This window comes from Phodopus roborovskii, unplaced genomic scaffold, assembly GCF_943737965.1.
Source record: "Phodopus roborovskii unplaced genomic scaffold, PHOROB, whole genome shotgun sequence".
NCBI classification, from domain to species: domain Eukaryota; kingdom Metazoa; phylum Chordata; class Mammalia; order Rodentia; family Cricetidae; genus Phodopus; species Phodopus roborovskii.
The window spans coordinates 14,245,593-14,260,855 of NW_026126416.1; the positions used below are offsets into that span (position 1 = coordinate 14,245,593).

At 38.2% G+C, this 15,263-nt stretch overlaps 1 protein-coding gene across 1 annotated transcript in view; it reads left to right on the forward strand.

Annotated features, from left to right (window-relative positions):
• The window catches only part of Sel1l2 (SEL1L2 adaptor subunit of ERAD E3 ligase), a 116,836-nt gene that overhangs the window by 25,108 nt on the left and 76,465 nt on the right, over nt 1-15,263 (forward strand). The window contains exon 2 of the mRNA XM_051183278.1: nt 7,429-7,484. Coding sequence (XP_051039235.1) covers nt 7,429-7,484 — 56 coding nt within the window. The remainder of the gene's footprint in view (nt 1-7,428; nt 7,485-15,263) is intronic.

Below are 15,263 nucleotides of genomic sequence, written 5' to 3' on the forward strand. Positions count from 1 at the left end.
TGTGTGTGTGTGTGTGTGTGTGTGTGTGTGTTATGTGTTCCTATGAACAGATTTTTCAAAATTGATTTTAGACTTCATTGAAAATTATTTTTTCTTAATTTTTAAATTATTTTCTCTTATTTTACATATTGATCCCAGTTCCCTCTCTCTCCCTCCTTCCCTCCCTCCCTCCCATTCCCCCCAACTCCCCTTCCATCCCATCCCCCCCACACCTCCACATGGAAGGTGATGCCTTCCAGGAGGGATCATCAAAATCTGCCAAGTCATTTGGAGTAGGGACTAGCCCTCCCCCTCCTGACTCTAGGTTAAGGGAGTATCCCTCCATGGGCAATGTGCTCCCAAAGTCCTTTTGTGCACCAGGTTCCACTGTTAGAGATCCCTTAGACTGTCCAGGCCTTCTAACTGAGACCCATGTTCAGGGGTTCTGAATCAGTCCAATGCCGGTTTCCCAGCTATCAGTCTTGGGGTCCATGAGCTCCACCTTGTTCAGGTCAGCTGTCTCTATGGGTTTCTGAAGCCTGATCTTAACCTCTTTCCTTTTTCACTCCTCCCTCTCTGCAACTGTATTCCAGGAGTTCAGCTCAGTATTTAGCTGTGGGTGTATGCTTCTGTTTCCAGACTAGATGAAGGCTCTAGGATGGCATATAGGGTAGTCATCAATCTCATTATTAAAGGAAATGCTGTCAATTTGGCTGTAGATTTGTTATCTATAGTCTTACTGTGTTGAGACATGTTCTACATCTTCATTGTTTCTTTTAGGGATGGATGTAGAACTTCGTCAGAAGTCTTTTGTATATCAGCTGAGATGATAATGTAATTTCTGTCCTTATATTTATTTATGTGGTATACTTATTGATTTGTATAGGCTCAACCAACCATAGAACTCTGGAATCAAATAAAAGTGGCCATATCATATTATAGTTAAAACACTAAATACAGTAAACAAATGAAGTATTTTTAAAAGCTGAGAGAAACATCATATATGAAACCACATTTCAAGAACAGCTTTCTCAGCAAAAATTTTAAAAATCTGAAGTGTTTGGAATGATGTGCCGACCCTGAATAATTTACCCAGAAAAAAAAATTATCTGGCATAATTAAAGGAGAAAGACACAATCTCCATGAAAAAGCAGGCTAAAGAAATTCATAACCAAGACATCTCTAGAAGATTCTTTTAAAAAAAAAATCATTTGAACTGATGAGAAAAATGAAAACTTCCATAAGGCTACAGGAAAGAGGAAACTTTGCTGGAATAGTAGTTAAGGAAATGAAGACAAGGAAACCATCAATCACTACAAAATTAATAAAGATAGGATTAATATGTACCTTTCAATAACAACTCTAAATACTTATGGCCTCACTTCCCTAATCAAAAGAAACAGATCAGGATACTGGATTTTGAAACAAGATCTATTTATTTTTTGCCTCAAAGAAATGCCTTTCCCCTTCCCAAAAAATAAAACAAACAGATACAACCTTAAAATAAAAGGATGGAAAAAATATTCTAAGCAAATGGAACAATAAACAGCTGTTTTTGTTTTAATAACTGACAGTGGGCCTCAAACAAAATTAATTTAAAAATTATATTTCCTATGGATTGAAGGACAATATGTTAAAAGGATATTACAGTTCTAAATATATACCCACCAAATTTTGTGCACCTAATTTCATGAACATTACTGTATATAAAGACATAGATTTGTCTCAGCACAATGATAGTATGTGATTTAAATACCTAACTCTCATTGATTAATATATCTTGTTAACAAGAAATAAAGAGAATTTTTTAAATTTATTTATTTTTTGTAAATTTTACATGTTGATCCCAGTTCCCTCTCCCTCCATCTTTCCCTCCCTCCCTCTTACCTTCTCTCCCCCCTCACATGCACCCTGACCATGCTCCCCTCCCACCCACCCCTACTCCACATGTAGGGCAATGCCATCCAGGTGGGGTCATGTAAATCTGTCAAGTCATTTGAAGTAGGGACTAGGACTTCTCTCCTGCCTCTAGGTTAAGAGAGTATCCCTCCATGGGGAATGTGCTCCCAAAATCCTTTTGTGCACCAGGAATACATCCTGGTTCCACTGTCTGAGGTCCCTTAGACTGCTCAGTCCTAGCTGAGACCCATGTTCAGGGTGTCTGAGTCAGTCCCATGCTGGCTTCCCAGCTATCAGTCTGGGGGCCCGTTAGCTCCTCCTTGTTCAGGTCAGCTGTCTCTATGTGTTTCTGCAACCTAGTCTTGTCCTCTCTCTCTTCCATCTGGATTCTATTTTGACTCAGTGTTTAGTTATGGGTGTTTGCTTGTGTTTCCAACAGGTGCTAGATGAGGGCTCCATGATGCTGGATAAGTTAGTTGTTTATCTCATTATCAGGGAAGGGCATTTATGGTAGCCTTTCCACTGTTGCTCAAATTGTTACTTGGAGTCAGTCTTGTAGGTCTCTAGACATTTCTTTAGGTTCAGTTTTCTCTTCAAACCAATAATGGCTCCCTCTTTTATGTTTGTTCTCTCTCTCTTTCTCTCTCTCTTTCTCTCCTCTCTTTCTCTCCTCTCTCTCTCTCTCTCTCTCTCTCTCTCTCTCTCTCTCTCTCTCTCTTCTGTCTTCTATTCCTACCCTGACTCAATCTTCCTAGTCGCACATGCTTTCCTTTCCTTCCCTTCTCTTTCTCCTAGTTCCCTCTCCATTCACTGCCTCCCCACACATATGCTTTGGGGGACTTGTCCCTTCCCTCTTTTGTGAGGGACCTTATATTAATCTCTTAGAACACACCTTGTATCCTAGTTCCTCTGGCAGTGTGAATTATAGGTTGGTGATCCTTTACTGTAGGTCTAAAATCCATATATGAGCCAGTACTTACCATGTTCCTCTTTTTGTGACTGGGTTACCTCATTCAAATTACAATACATTTAAATGGACCTAAGAATTATCTATAGAAGGAATTTTCCATAATAGGACATAAACTAAGACTGAAATATAAGAAGATTGAAATAATTTATTGTATTCTCTCTGATCGCAATAGACTAAAACTAAAGTGGCAAAAGAAAATATCTAAGCTTCTATATACACAAAATAGTCTATATTTTTTGTACACACAAATTTACGATGATTAAACTTTTTATAGTCATTATTATCATGATCCAAAACCAGATGAAGACATATAAAAATATATAGATCAATTTCCCTAATGAAAAAAATGCGAAAATTATCACCCAAATACTTGTAAACAGAATTCAAGCATACATCAAAAGCATCGTTCATCATAATCAACTTAGCTTCATTCCATAGATGCATAGATAGTTCAACATATGCAAATCAGTAAATATAATGCATCATATAAATGCACTCAAAGACAAGAATCACATGATCATCTCAATAGATGCTGAAAAGGCTTTTGGTAAAATCTAATATTCCTTCACGATAAAAGCACTGGGAATAGAAGAAACAAATGTCAACATAACAAAGGTTATACATGGCAATCCTTCAGCCAGCATTATAGCAAATAGGGAATAACTGAGGTCCTCACCTGTGTTAAAGTCTATTCTAAATGTATGAAACTCTGAAAACATTACAGAGAAAAACACTCAAGCTACAGGCATAGGATTATGTTTTATCTAAGCACAAAACTAAGCTTGCTTAACTTCCAAATCAACCATATTCAGGGTGATTTATTCATGGACAGGAAGAATTTTCTTAATAGACTTTAGTCACTCAGAGAAGAACACCAATTGATAGGCAAACAGAGCCTGTAAATAAAAGGCTGCAGCTAAATAGTCAAGTGAAGACACGGTCGACAGAATGGGAGATGATTTTATCTGCCTATACCTGTGACATAGAATATCTAGAATATAAAGAGAACACAAAAAAAAAAAAAAAATCTAAGAACAAGCGAGATTGCATTGTTTACTGGAGGAACCTACTTCTAGCTGTGATTCGGCTCAGCCCTAACATACACCTTTAATCTAAGAGCACTCTGCTTGAATATTGTAACCAGGATTATATAAAATTAACCATAGGTCAAAAGGCAGAGCAACTGTCAGTTGAAAAATAAAGCACCATATCATGAAAGAGGAAGTCTTAAGAGCGGCGACACAGGAAGTAGAAGGGAGGGACATCCATGTTTATTGATACCCTATTCATAGCAGAAAGGAAATGGAACAGCTTAGATGCTCATCAAAAGACAAATGAATATATATATAATTTCAGCTACATATATGTATATATGCAGCAGAATTTTATTCAGTCACAAACAATAATGAAGTTTGCAAGAAATTTATGAAAGTAAAAGTAGTATACTAAGTGAAGTGACTGAGGTACAGAATTGCACAATGATCTCATATGCAGATACTACCTTCTAGAGTATGAGAATGTGTGTGTGTGTGTGTGTGTGTACAATGAAAGTTTGTTCAGCAACAATGAAGAGTGAATATTGTTTGCAAGGAAATGAATGCAGTTAAAAGTAATCATATTTAGTGAATAAGCCAGTCCTAGAAAGATAAACATCATATATTTTCTTTGATCTGTATTCCCTAGACTTTATGTAAATGCACAAAATCATATATGTATATACACTCGCATACATACATACATACATATATGACATTAAAGTAAAATCAAATTACCTGAGGGAACAAGGGACTAAATGGAGGGGGCAAGGTGAGAAAAGGGAAGGAGTGGTGAGGGGAAGGAATACACTCAATGTGTAATGTATACTTGTATGAAAATGTCCCTATGTAACAGTACTGTGTACAGTGAATATACATAAAAGAAAAAATGTTAGGACTAAAAAGATGGTTCAGTGAGTAAAGGTGCTGATGATCTGAGTTTGAGCATCCTGGGACTGACATGGTGGAAAGAGAGAAACATGAAAATTTTCCTCTGATTCCACAAGCATACTGTGACACACACACACACACACACACACACACACACACTGTATTTTTAAAAAATTAAGCCAATATGGTTAAAATACTACTAAACATAGGCCGGAACAGGAAATACAGAGAACAAAAAGAAACTAAGAAAAAAAAATTCTCCAAGTAAAAAATTCTTTAATAAAATTATCCAAATGCATGAAGCTGAATGGCAAATAAAGACCTCAATGAAAATTAATACAACCTAGTTAAAATCCTTCTACATATGTGATGGGGGGGTCATATGAAAAAGAAAAAAAAAGGTAAGGCAGAGAATGAGGAGGTGGTTAAGCACCTTCTTTCTGTGTCTTCAATAACCAACGATCTCCAGTTCTGAGCATGCAGAGGAGGGTCATTCAGCCTGTGGACTCCTGTCTCTCTCTGGTTTGTGAGCAGTCTACACAAGTGTCTGATGCCCTGGGAGCTGTGTTCACAGAAGCCATTTCCCATCTTTGCGTGACAGGGGCCTCTGCTGGATGCATTAAACTTTCTATTCTATGGCTAGGAAGATCTTCTCACTCTTTGAGGCTCTCCAGACTACACTGCCTGGTGGATAATGTTTTACTGGGGGCTAAGTGTGTTGGGAGTGTATCTCCAAAATGCTCTGAATATGGGAAGTAACCACAGTACTAAACCAGCAGAGTCACAGGATCCGCCCTCATCTTTTCAAAGCCTCCTAGACATCAAGCACCTTGCTGAAGCACTGCTACTGTGTGGGTCCTGAATTTGATCCATCCATTGGCCTCAGGCTCGGAGCTATCAAACTCTCAGTTCATTCTCGGTTGAAACAATCTAATCACAGCCACTGAGGGGAGGACTATTTCTCCATGCACTTTCCATTCCAAGTCAGCCACCTGCACTCTTGCAGTCCATTAGTGTTCAGCCTTTTTGTATGCTAAAAGTGCATTTTTTTTCTGGTTCTTCTCTCTCTCTCTCTCTCTCTCTCTCTCTCTCTCTCTCTCTCTCTCTCTCTCTCTCTCTCTGTGTGTGTGTGTGTGTGTGTGTGTGTGTGTGTGTGTGTGTGTGTGTGTGTGTGTGTGTGTGTGTGTGTGTGTGTGTGTGTGTGTTTAGTTTATTAGAATGGCTTACAGGCTGTGGTCCAGCTAGTCCAACGATGGCTGTCTATCAATGGAAGGTTCAAGAATCTAGTGGTTATCTAGCCCATGAGGTTGGATTTCTTCAGTATATATCAGAATTCAAATGAAGTAGTCTGTAATTGCAGTGAAAGAATGGACTTGCCAGCAAGAGCAAGAAGGTAGAGAGAGAAAGCTTCCTTCTTCCATGTTCTTCATACAGGCTGCCAGCAAAAGGTGTGGCCCAGAACAAAGGTGGGTCTTCCCACCTAAAAGATCTGGATTAGAAGTAGGTTTGAAGAGAAAACTGACTCCAGAGAAATGTCCAGAGACCTACAAGACTGACCCCAAATAACAAATTGAGCAACAATGGAAAGGCTACCATAAATGCCCTTCACTGATAATGAGATTGATGACTAACTTATCAACCATCATAGAGGCCTTATCTAGTAGCTGATGGAAACAGAAGCAGACACCCACAGCTAAACACTGAGCTGAGCTGGAATCCAGATGCAGAGAGGCAGGACAAGACCAGGCTATAGAAACCCACAGAGACAGTTGACCTGAACAAGAAGGAGCTAATGGGCCCCCAAGACTGATAGCTTGGAAACCAGCATTGGTCTGACTCAGACTCCCTGAACATGGGTCTCAGTTAGAAGGCCTGGGCAGTCTAAGGAACTGTTATGTCTAGTTAATATATGCAAGTAACAAAGGGGGGGAAGACCATGTTCAGCTGCCCTCGAGGGATGTGTCATGACAATCTTTCTTTCCTGCTGACTGATCCACCAGTGCAGTCTCCACTGGAGCTGCTGTTCCTGTGAGTCTGGCTTGTCCTGAGAAGGGAGGCATAGCCTCCATCAGACTTCTCTTTGGAAGCAGCTGCTGGGTCCTCACAAGGAACTGTAGAGCTGAAGCTGTGCTCGGCTTCTTGCTTGTCCGCATCTTGTGTTTTACGTATTTTCCCCCTATTCTTTTCCATATCTTTTTGCTGCTTTTGTGGGTTTCCAAAGCTTTTCTACTACTTCCCTCTGCAATCAAGTCATTTTTTAATTCTTTTTGGCTCTCTTCTTTCACTGCCTCGAAGGCAGCCTCTAGTCGGCCATCTAACCCTCTGGAACTTACAAATAGCTTCAAACAAACAAACAGCAAGCCGGCTCACAGTGCTTCCCCACTGTAAGTAGTACCATCATTTAGACCCTTTGCATCTTAGCTCGGTTTCCAAATGCTTGACTGAAGTAGATTACCTCTGATGGCAAGTTACAGCTTTAAAAATTACCAACAAAGGGGTTATTTTAACACCTCATTAGTAACTCTAGACTGTAAAGCACTCTCAAGTATCACAATGCAAGCTCTAACTTTCTGAGAAACTTATTAAACTAGAAACTGCGTTTTGTGGATGTTTTTGATGTTTTCGAATTTTATAGAAATGCTTTGTGTATTGCAGATACTGAAGCAGAAAGATATAATAAAAAACAAAAAGAAATGAATGTCACCACACAGGTAAATATTTTTGCTAAATCATATTTTTTCAATAGAAAATTTTGGTTATAGACACTGTTAATAGTGTGTATGCAGCATGTTCCTAATTTCTCAAACAGATAATTAATTGCTTCCTTCCTTGGAAGACTGGCCACTGGGCTGAGCCTTCCCCTGGCTGGCCTGCAGCCCTTAGTGTTTAGACAGAAAAGACATGGGTTGGTAAAAGGTACATAGTGACACCATGGTGTCCTCGGGCATCTTAAAGGGCGGGGACTCGATTTGTTATTCTCCTCTCAACCCAGCTACTAGTATACTGTGGTAAACAAGAGATTTGCAGTTATGCTTTTGCTTGAAACCTTTTAGATATTTCATCATCTCATGCAATGGCTTGTTTGTTGGACTTGTGGTTCTGTCACTATTATCTCTTATATAACCTACATATTACTGTCTCCCTATCACTCTGTTCAGACACTCTGGGCTCTGAATTATTCCTTAGAAGCATCAGTCATTTGCACATCTGTCTTTCCTTTCTCTCTTAAAAAAATATTTATTTTTATTAGCCTTAAATACATTATAGATGAGTATGTCTGTGGGTATGTGTGTGAATGTACAGGTACCAGAGGAGGCTGAGGGTGTCAGAATCCCCCAGGAGCTAGAGTTACAGGTGGTTGAAAACGACCTGATGTGGATGATGGGAACCAAACTCAGGTCCTTTACAAGAGCAGTAAGTGTTCTTCTTAACCACCGAAGCAACTCTCCAGCCAGCTCTATGCTCGTCAATTGCAATGCCTTTGTATCCACATACCCATGAAGCCACCCTCTCAGGTTGTTGTCAAAACACCTGAAAACATCTTTTCAGAGGGTCCTTCCCTGGAAACTAAATTAGCTATCACTCCATTCTGAAGTTCCATGTCCTGTTTTTCTGCCCGTTTCTCTTACTCTTTCACTTTCTTTCCTTCTCTCTTTCTGTCACTGGCTTTTGAATTGAGATAAGGTAGCTCCCTCTGGGCTGGAATTCTTATATAGACAAACTGGTCTTGAACCTTCAGTAATCCTCCTCCCTCTGCCTTCTGTATGTTAGGATTACAGACATGCACAAGTGTGCTGGACATCATGCATTTCCCTATTTCTTCCCATGCTCTAATTTTCTTCATCCTATTGTCACTATATAGCACATAGTATTTCCTCGTCTGTTCTCAATCATAAACTCCATGAGAGTAGATTGTCTGTGTTGCTCAATACAGTTAGGCCCAGCCACTAAAACGTACCTGGCAAATACAAGCACTCAACATTTTTGTTTTGTGTTATTGATACTTAATCTTGCTGTGTAGCGTAGACTGGCCTGGAACTTGAGAGTCTCCTATCTTGGCCTCCTGGGTTCTTGGATTGCAGGCATGTAAATAATAAGTGTTCATTGAATTGATGAATAGATATTTAAGGGATAAAATGTGGGAATATGTATATATGCAAATTAAGCACATTTCTTTACATAGCAAAATTCACTAAGCCCCTCCAACTTAGCATTTCTCCCATCACTGTAACTGCTACATCCCATAAATAGTTTTGGGATTACTATCAGTAAAAGCTGAAGTTTCACCTAAATCTCCATTTGTTCTCAGGTGGATAGAGATTGAAGGGCCATCAGTTTCATCATGGACACCATCCTTGTCTCGGGGTTCTTGCTACCTTGTAACATGCAGTTTCTACTTGATAGCAGAAACTTGAATTCCCCTAGGGAATCCTGTTACTGATCAAGACAATAGATGTGACTCTGACCATAAATGCCCTCTCAGTGCCTACTATTAGGTTAGGAATCTACTTTTCATGTATAACCCAGGCTAGAAAAAAAAAAAAAAAAAAAACTAACAGGTTCACCAGGGTACTCAACATACACAAAATACCGAATGTCCTGCCATTGTTTCAAAAACAAGTTAGCTTCTTGGTGCACTGTATCTCTCCCTATTCTTTTATTTACATTTTCTAAAATTTCATTAAAACTTGTGGGACCCAGACTTAAGAGGCAAAGAGATCAAAGACAGAAGAAGTCCTAGCTCCCAAATTTGTTGCACTGTTTCATGGATCCTTGACAATGAAGAGAACCTGTCTTGTTGAAAATATCCTTTCACTATTGTGCACACTCCACTGCAGATCAGGAAAATTTGGGCTATTATTTTCATGATAATGACCACTAATGTTATAACAACAGAAAACACCAAATCAACACTGTTCTTTCCCTACTTTTCCCCTCATGACTTTTCTGACTTTAATGTGCTACAGTCCACAAAAGTCATCTACTCTTCTATCCTACAAAACCCTCACATGCTCTCCCTCTCTCCTCTGTTCCCTCTCTCCCTCTCTCTCCTTCCTCTCCCCCTCCCCCCTCCTTTAAGCAATGGTCCTCAACCTTCCTAATACAGTTCCTCATGTTGTGGTGACTCCCTAAACATAAAATTATTTTCATTGCTACTTCATAACTGTAATTTTGCTGCTACAAATTTTAATGTGAAAACATGGTATGCAGATGGTATTAGGTGACCCCTGTGAAAAGGTCATTAGACCCCCAAAGTGGTCACGATTCCCAAGTTGAGAACTATGGGCTTAAAGTTAATGATCCTTTTGTTGATTCAGTACTTTTAGGAGCTCTGGATATTTCTCCTTTCAGTATTAAAGAAGAACCAACACAGGCATGATGCATGTGATCCCAGCACTCAGGAGGCAGTGGCAGGAGCTTTGCCATAAGTTCAAGACCAGCCTGATCTACATAGCAATTTCAGGCCAGCTAGGGCTAACCAGTGTGAATTTGTCTCCAAGATACAAGTAATAAAGTAATTGTGATCACAGAGGTAATAAACTTGTAGGTATTTGGTAAAAAAAAAAAAAAAAAGTAGTATGAGGGAATCACAAAGGTCTGCTAAAAGAACAACTCAGTGCATGATTGATGGGCCACTGTGACAAAAATCACTGCCAACAGAACTCCAAAGGGGAGGAGGCAGCAGTGTTGCCCTCAACATGGAGCAGTTCCCTTCTCAACTCACCTAAGGCCACATGTTCTTACTGTGAGATTAACATTGTGGTCCAATAAATAATTCTACTTTTAACAATGGCAGATTTCCAGCATCATGATTTATGATGTAGTCAGAGTTTATATTTGGAGTCATGTCCTCATAGGTATACAATATTTCAAACTTTATACGACCCCTTCCCCTGCGCTCTTCCCTCTTCTTAATGTCTTTATGCAGAATAATTGGTCACTCAAATGACTTCCACAATTTGAAAATGAGAAAAGTCTAGCCCATTAAAAATGTGTCTTAGGATTACAATATTTCAGTGTAGTCATTCATCGGACACAATGTCTATTATGTACCACACAGTAGCTCTAATTCAGAATTTTCAAAATGTTATTTTGTGTTTTTCCAGACCTTTTATTTGTTCACACTTCTTTGAACTTCTGGGGTATAATACAGTATCTTCTTCAACTTTTCCAAGGCCGTTCTTTGCATGTGATAGATACAATAAAAGTATACACATTTAATTAAATGTGCCTCTATCTGTTCAAAGCTTGGTCTCTTTCAAACCACCATCTTGCATCATACTTTTTAGTAGTGCCTTCCCCTTCATCTCTATCTGGAACTCTCTCCTAAGCACTTCTTCCCTTGGTATCTTCTAGAACATTATTTCCCACAATCCACTTGTTCTGGTCCAGGATAGGGCAGCACACATCTATTGCCTTTTGTATTTGCTCAAACATTGGAATGTTTGTCATTTCATTTTATCAATCTTGCTACCACCCTTCTCGCCTCCCCTGGGATCACAGTCTAGGATTCCAGGTTCTGATGACCAGTTAGGTATAGTTCCAAGTTGTTTCCACCTCATCAGAACCTCAGGGCATCAGTATACTTTCCAAAACTTGTGAGGACAACCATATTTCAGGTTGTTTTTAGATTATAGTTATATGTACCTCATATAACATTTATCAGTCACCAGTTTTAAATGAACAATTCATTACTGTTAATTTCATTCACTCAGTATGCACCTAATTTCAAGGATTCACTTAATCTTATAAAACATAAACAAACTGAAATGTGGTTGTCCTCACAAGTTTTGGAAAGCATACTGTGATCATATCACATTGAGAAAGTAAGAACAGAAAGAATAAGGACACAGGGGCAGTGATGAGCAAATGAAAGGGCTGATGTCCTGAGGTTCTAACATGCTGGGTGGAATTTTCAATACTATACTAAACATAAGTGGCAAAATTGGGTGTCCTTGCCTTGATCTTGATCTTAAAAGAAAAGCTCCCAATCTTACACAAATGATGTCGGATAAGCAGTTCTAGCATGTAGTCTTTATTATGTTGAGGTAATTCTCTTTTATTCCTCACTTGTTGTTTTTTTATAATCAAAAATATTGATTTTTGTCAAATACTTTCTCTGCATATTGGGACATTATTGAGCATTAAATGTTATATATTACATTCATTAATTTTCAAGGAAATTAAGCTATCCTTGCATGCCAAGAATGACTTCCATTTCTCCACATTATCTAATCTGTTTAATACACTACTGAACTCAATTTTATGATATTTTATGAATATTTTTATATCAGTATTAATAGAGATATTGGTCCATAGTTTTTTTCCTTGTTTTGTCCTTGTCTTGCTTTGATAACAGGGAAATGCTGGCCTCAGAGTTTGAGTTTGAAAGTTTTCCTTCTGCTAAAATATTTAGTAGACTCTGAAAACTTTGGATTTTTTTATAATTTTAAAAAATATACTACCATGTATATTATATATATACTATATAATGTGAAACAAGATCTACATATGAGTAATATAATGTATAAAAGCTGTAAAATATAAAATTAGAGAAGATACGTAAACACGTATCTCATACGAACTACCCTGGAAGAAACTAGAAAACTGTTTTCAACACACATTATAATTTAGAAATACATGGATATTCACATAAATGGGAATAAACATAGTGTCTTAGTGACTTTTCTATGGCTGTGACAAAACACTATGACCAAGAAAACTTACAAATGAAAGTATTGATTTGGACTTACAGTTTGAAATGGACTTACAGTCCATGATAGCAGAGCAGAGGCATGTCAGCAGGAACAGCTGGGAGCTCACATTTTAATCTGCAACCAGGTGGCAATGAGAGAAAATAAGTTTTTTGGAACCTGAAAGCCAATCCTGAGTAACATACCTCCTCCAATGAGACTGCATCTCCTAATCTTTTCCAAACAGTTTCACCACCTGGGTAATAAGTATTCAAACATATGGGCAATGAGGACCATTCTTATTCACACTGCCACACAAAGAAATGAATAACCTCACTGACAGTTAGATAAGGTTTTCCCACCAACTGAATTTCAGCACTAAATTCATTAGAAAAAAAAAAAAAGGCTTTTGGATATCCATCCAGATCTTTTCTCTTCTGAATGAGAGAACTAAAGTGTTAAGGTTTAGTGATCTGATTTAAAAAAAAAAAAAGCTTCTTAAAATAGTAGGTTTCAAACTCTGCAAGTCCTGTACTGGATGTAGAAACTGCTAAACGTTGAGCATTAATAAAGCATTTCTGAATGTACAGTATAGACTCAAACATATAATCAATCTGGTGTTTCTGTCAGCATTCACACATTGCACAACCTAACTTGGTTCTAAACACACCACAAGCTCACTTTGCACCTCACATGACATCATGCCATGCATTGCCAACAAATACCACCCTGAAACACTACAGTTCAGATTCTGACCTATTGTAAATGATGTACTTTTGTGATCTTACTTGATGTACAAAACTGTTTTTACATAATTTAATCATGAAAATAAAATCATTGAATATTTTCTAGCCATCATTTTATAACATGTTAGTGTAAAATTAGTGTATAATTGGATTATTTTATGTTAGAATATTTGATGCTAATAATTATATTTAGGTTGCTGATTGAGTTATAATTTGAAAAATGAGTTTGATGAAATTTGGCTTGGAATTAGTACAGAATTCCAAAATTTATGAAATAACATAAACATACTCTTGCTATTTTAAACTACATACTTAAACAAAGAAGCACTCTTGGCATTGGCGATTCCATCATGTTCCACTGTATAATCTCAACCCTGATGAAACACTATCCACTGTATTTTCAATGGCTGAGAATAAATCAGAAAGCCAGTCCCATTGTACTTTCTGGATCACCAGCTTCAAGTAAGCTTTTAGTGTTTCCCAGTAAACCCTAACATCTTGCTAGTCAAACTTACTATAGCTTTTTCTTCTCAGACTTCTAATAAATGTGTCCTTCATTTTTGACAGATGATTACATTTTCTTTTCTTGTTGAAAACAAAACAGTTTAAAAAAGTGTAAAAAGCAATTCTTCAGCTATGTAGCCAAGGTATCATCAACACAACCCCAGGAACAAACTACATAAGGCTCACTATGAGAACATCTAAAAGGCATTTGAAACATGGTGTGTTTATTGATGAACTCTTGTCTTTCCTTAATCCTATACTCGTTCCTCCCCTAGTGCCTCCCATGTTAGTGATTGGCTCCTCTGTCTACCATATGCTTAGATGAAGGAACTCCTAAAGCCATGTCTACATCTTTCTGTCATACCCAGCACCCACATTCTCCTGGTCCATAATATATATCCTATACTAAATCATTTCAACTGTTCTACCACCATCAAGGTTACCTGCCATCTTCCAGATATCCAGCCTACATTTTTGTCTGTGGGTCTGTGGTAGTCTATTGTCTTACAGTATGTAATACATAAAACTTAAAGAAAAACAAACTCCTCCTTATGTCGAAAAGAATATACTATAACCCAGTATTTGAATACATTAGAAGGTAGCATGAAAATATACAATAAAATAATCAGCAAATGTTTTGCCAAAAGGAAGATATTTTCTTTTTTATTAAAATTTTAAGTTGGGGTACAAAATAATGGGTTTTGTTGCATAATTGTCACATATATGTGTCATTATAATTTTCTAACATGCCCTCAGTGATCTCACCTTTTTTTTTTTTTTTCTTGGTTTTTCGAGACAGGGTTTCTCTGTATTGTTTTGGAACCTGTCCTGGAGCTAGCTCTGAAGACCAGGCTGGCCTCAAACTCACAGAGATCTGCCTGCCTCTGCCTCCCAAGTTCTGGGATTAAAGGCATTGTGCCACCAACGCCCATCTGATCTCACTTATGTCTTATATACACAAAATGAGATGAATGTGTAAAGGGAATGAAAATAGAAACACACAAAAATTTAAAGTGTCATAAAGTAAAACTGCTGCTGAAAGTGTAGGAAAACAGAAAGAGATAAGCATAGGGGGTCCAAAAGTAAATAAAAAGGAGGATGGAAAAAACGGCCTATTGGAACAGCTCCTGCTGGGGCCATCAGAACTGAGGGATGGCTAGTTTTATGCAAGAAGCAAGAAGAGACCATTTGAATTCGTGGACTGTTATCTTTCCTGATGCTTATACTGTTGCACCTGCATTGGATAAGTGATCCATGGTCACCAACGTTGTCTTGTACTAGCAATTTCCCTTCTTTACATAGAAGGGTCCTCTGCTGGCCACATTTAGCTTTGAAATCTGTGGGCGGGGCAGCTTCTCCCATCCTTGTCAAACTGTACCATGTGTAGTGGCTAATATTGTAATCAGGGGGGTCTCACAACACTGAAAACTATACATCAGCATATGCGTCTTCATAGTTCTATGCCCTAAGTTTATTCACCCTACTAGAGGAATGCAGGTGTGGTGTCCAGAATTTAGCTTGAGCTTCAAAGTCGGGGGCTCTATAG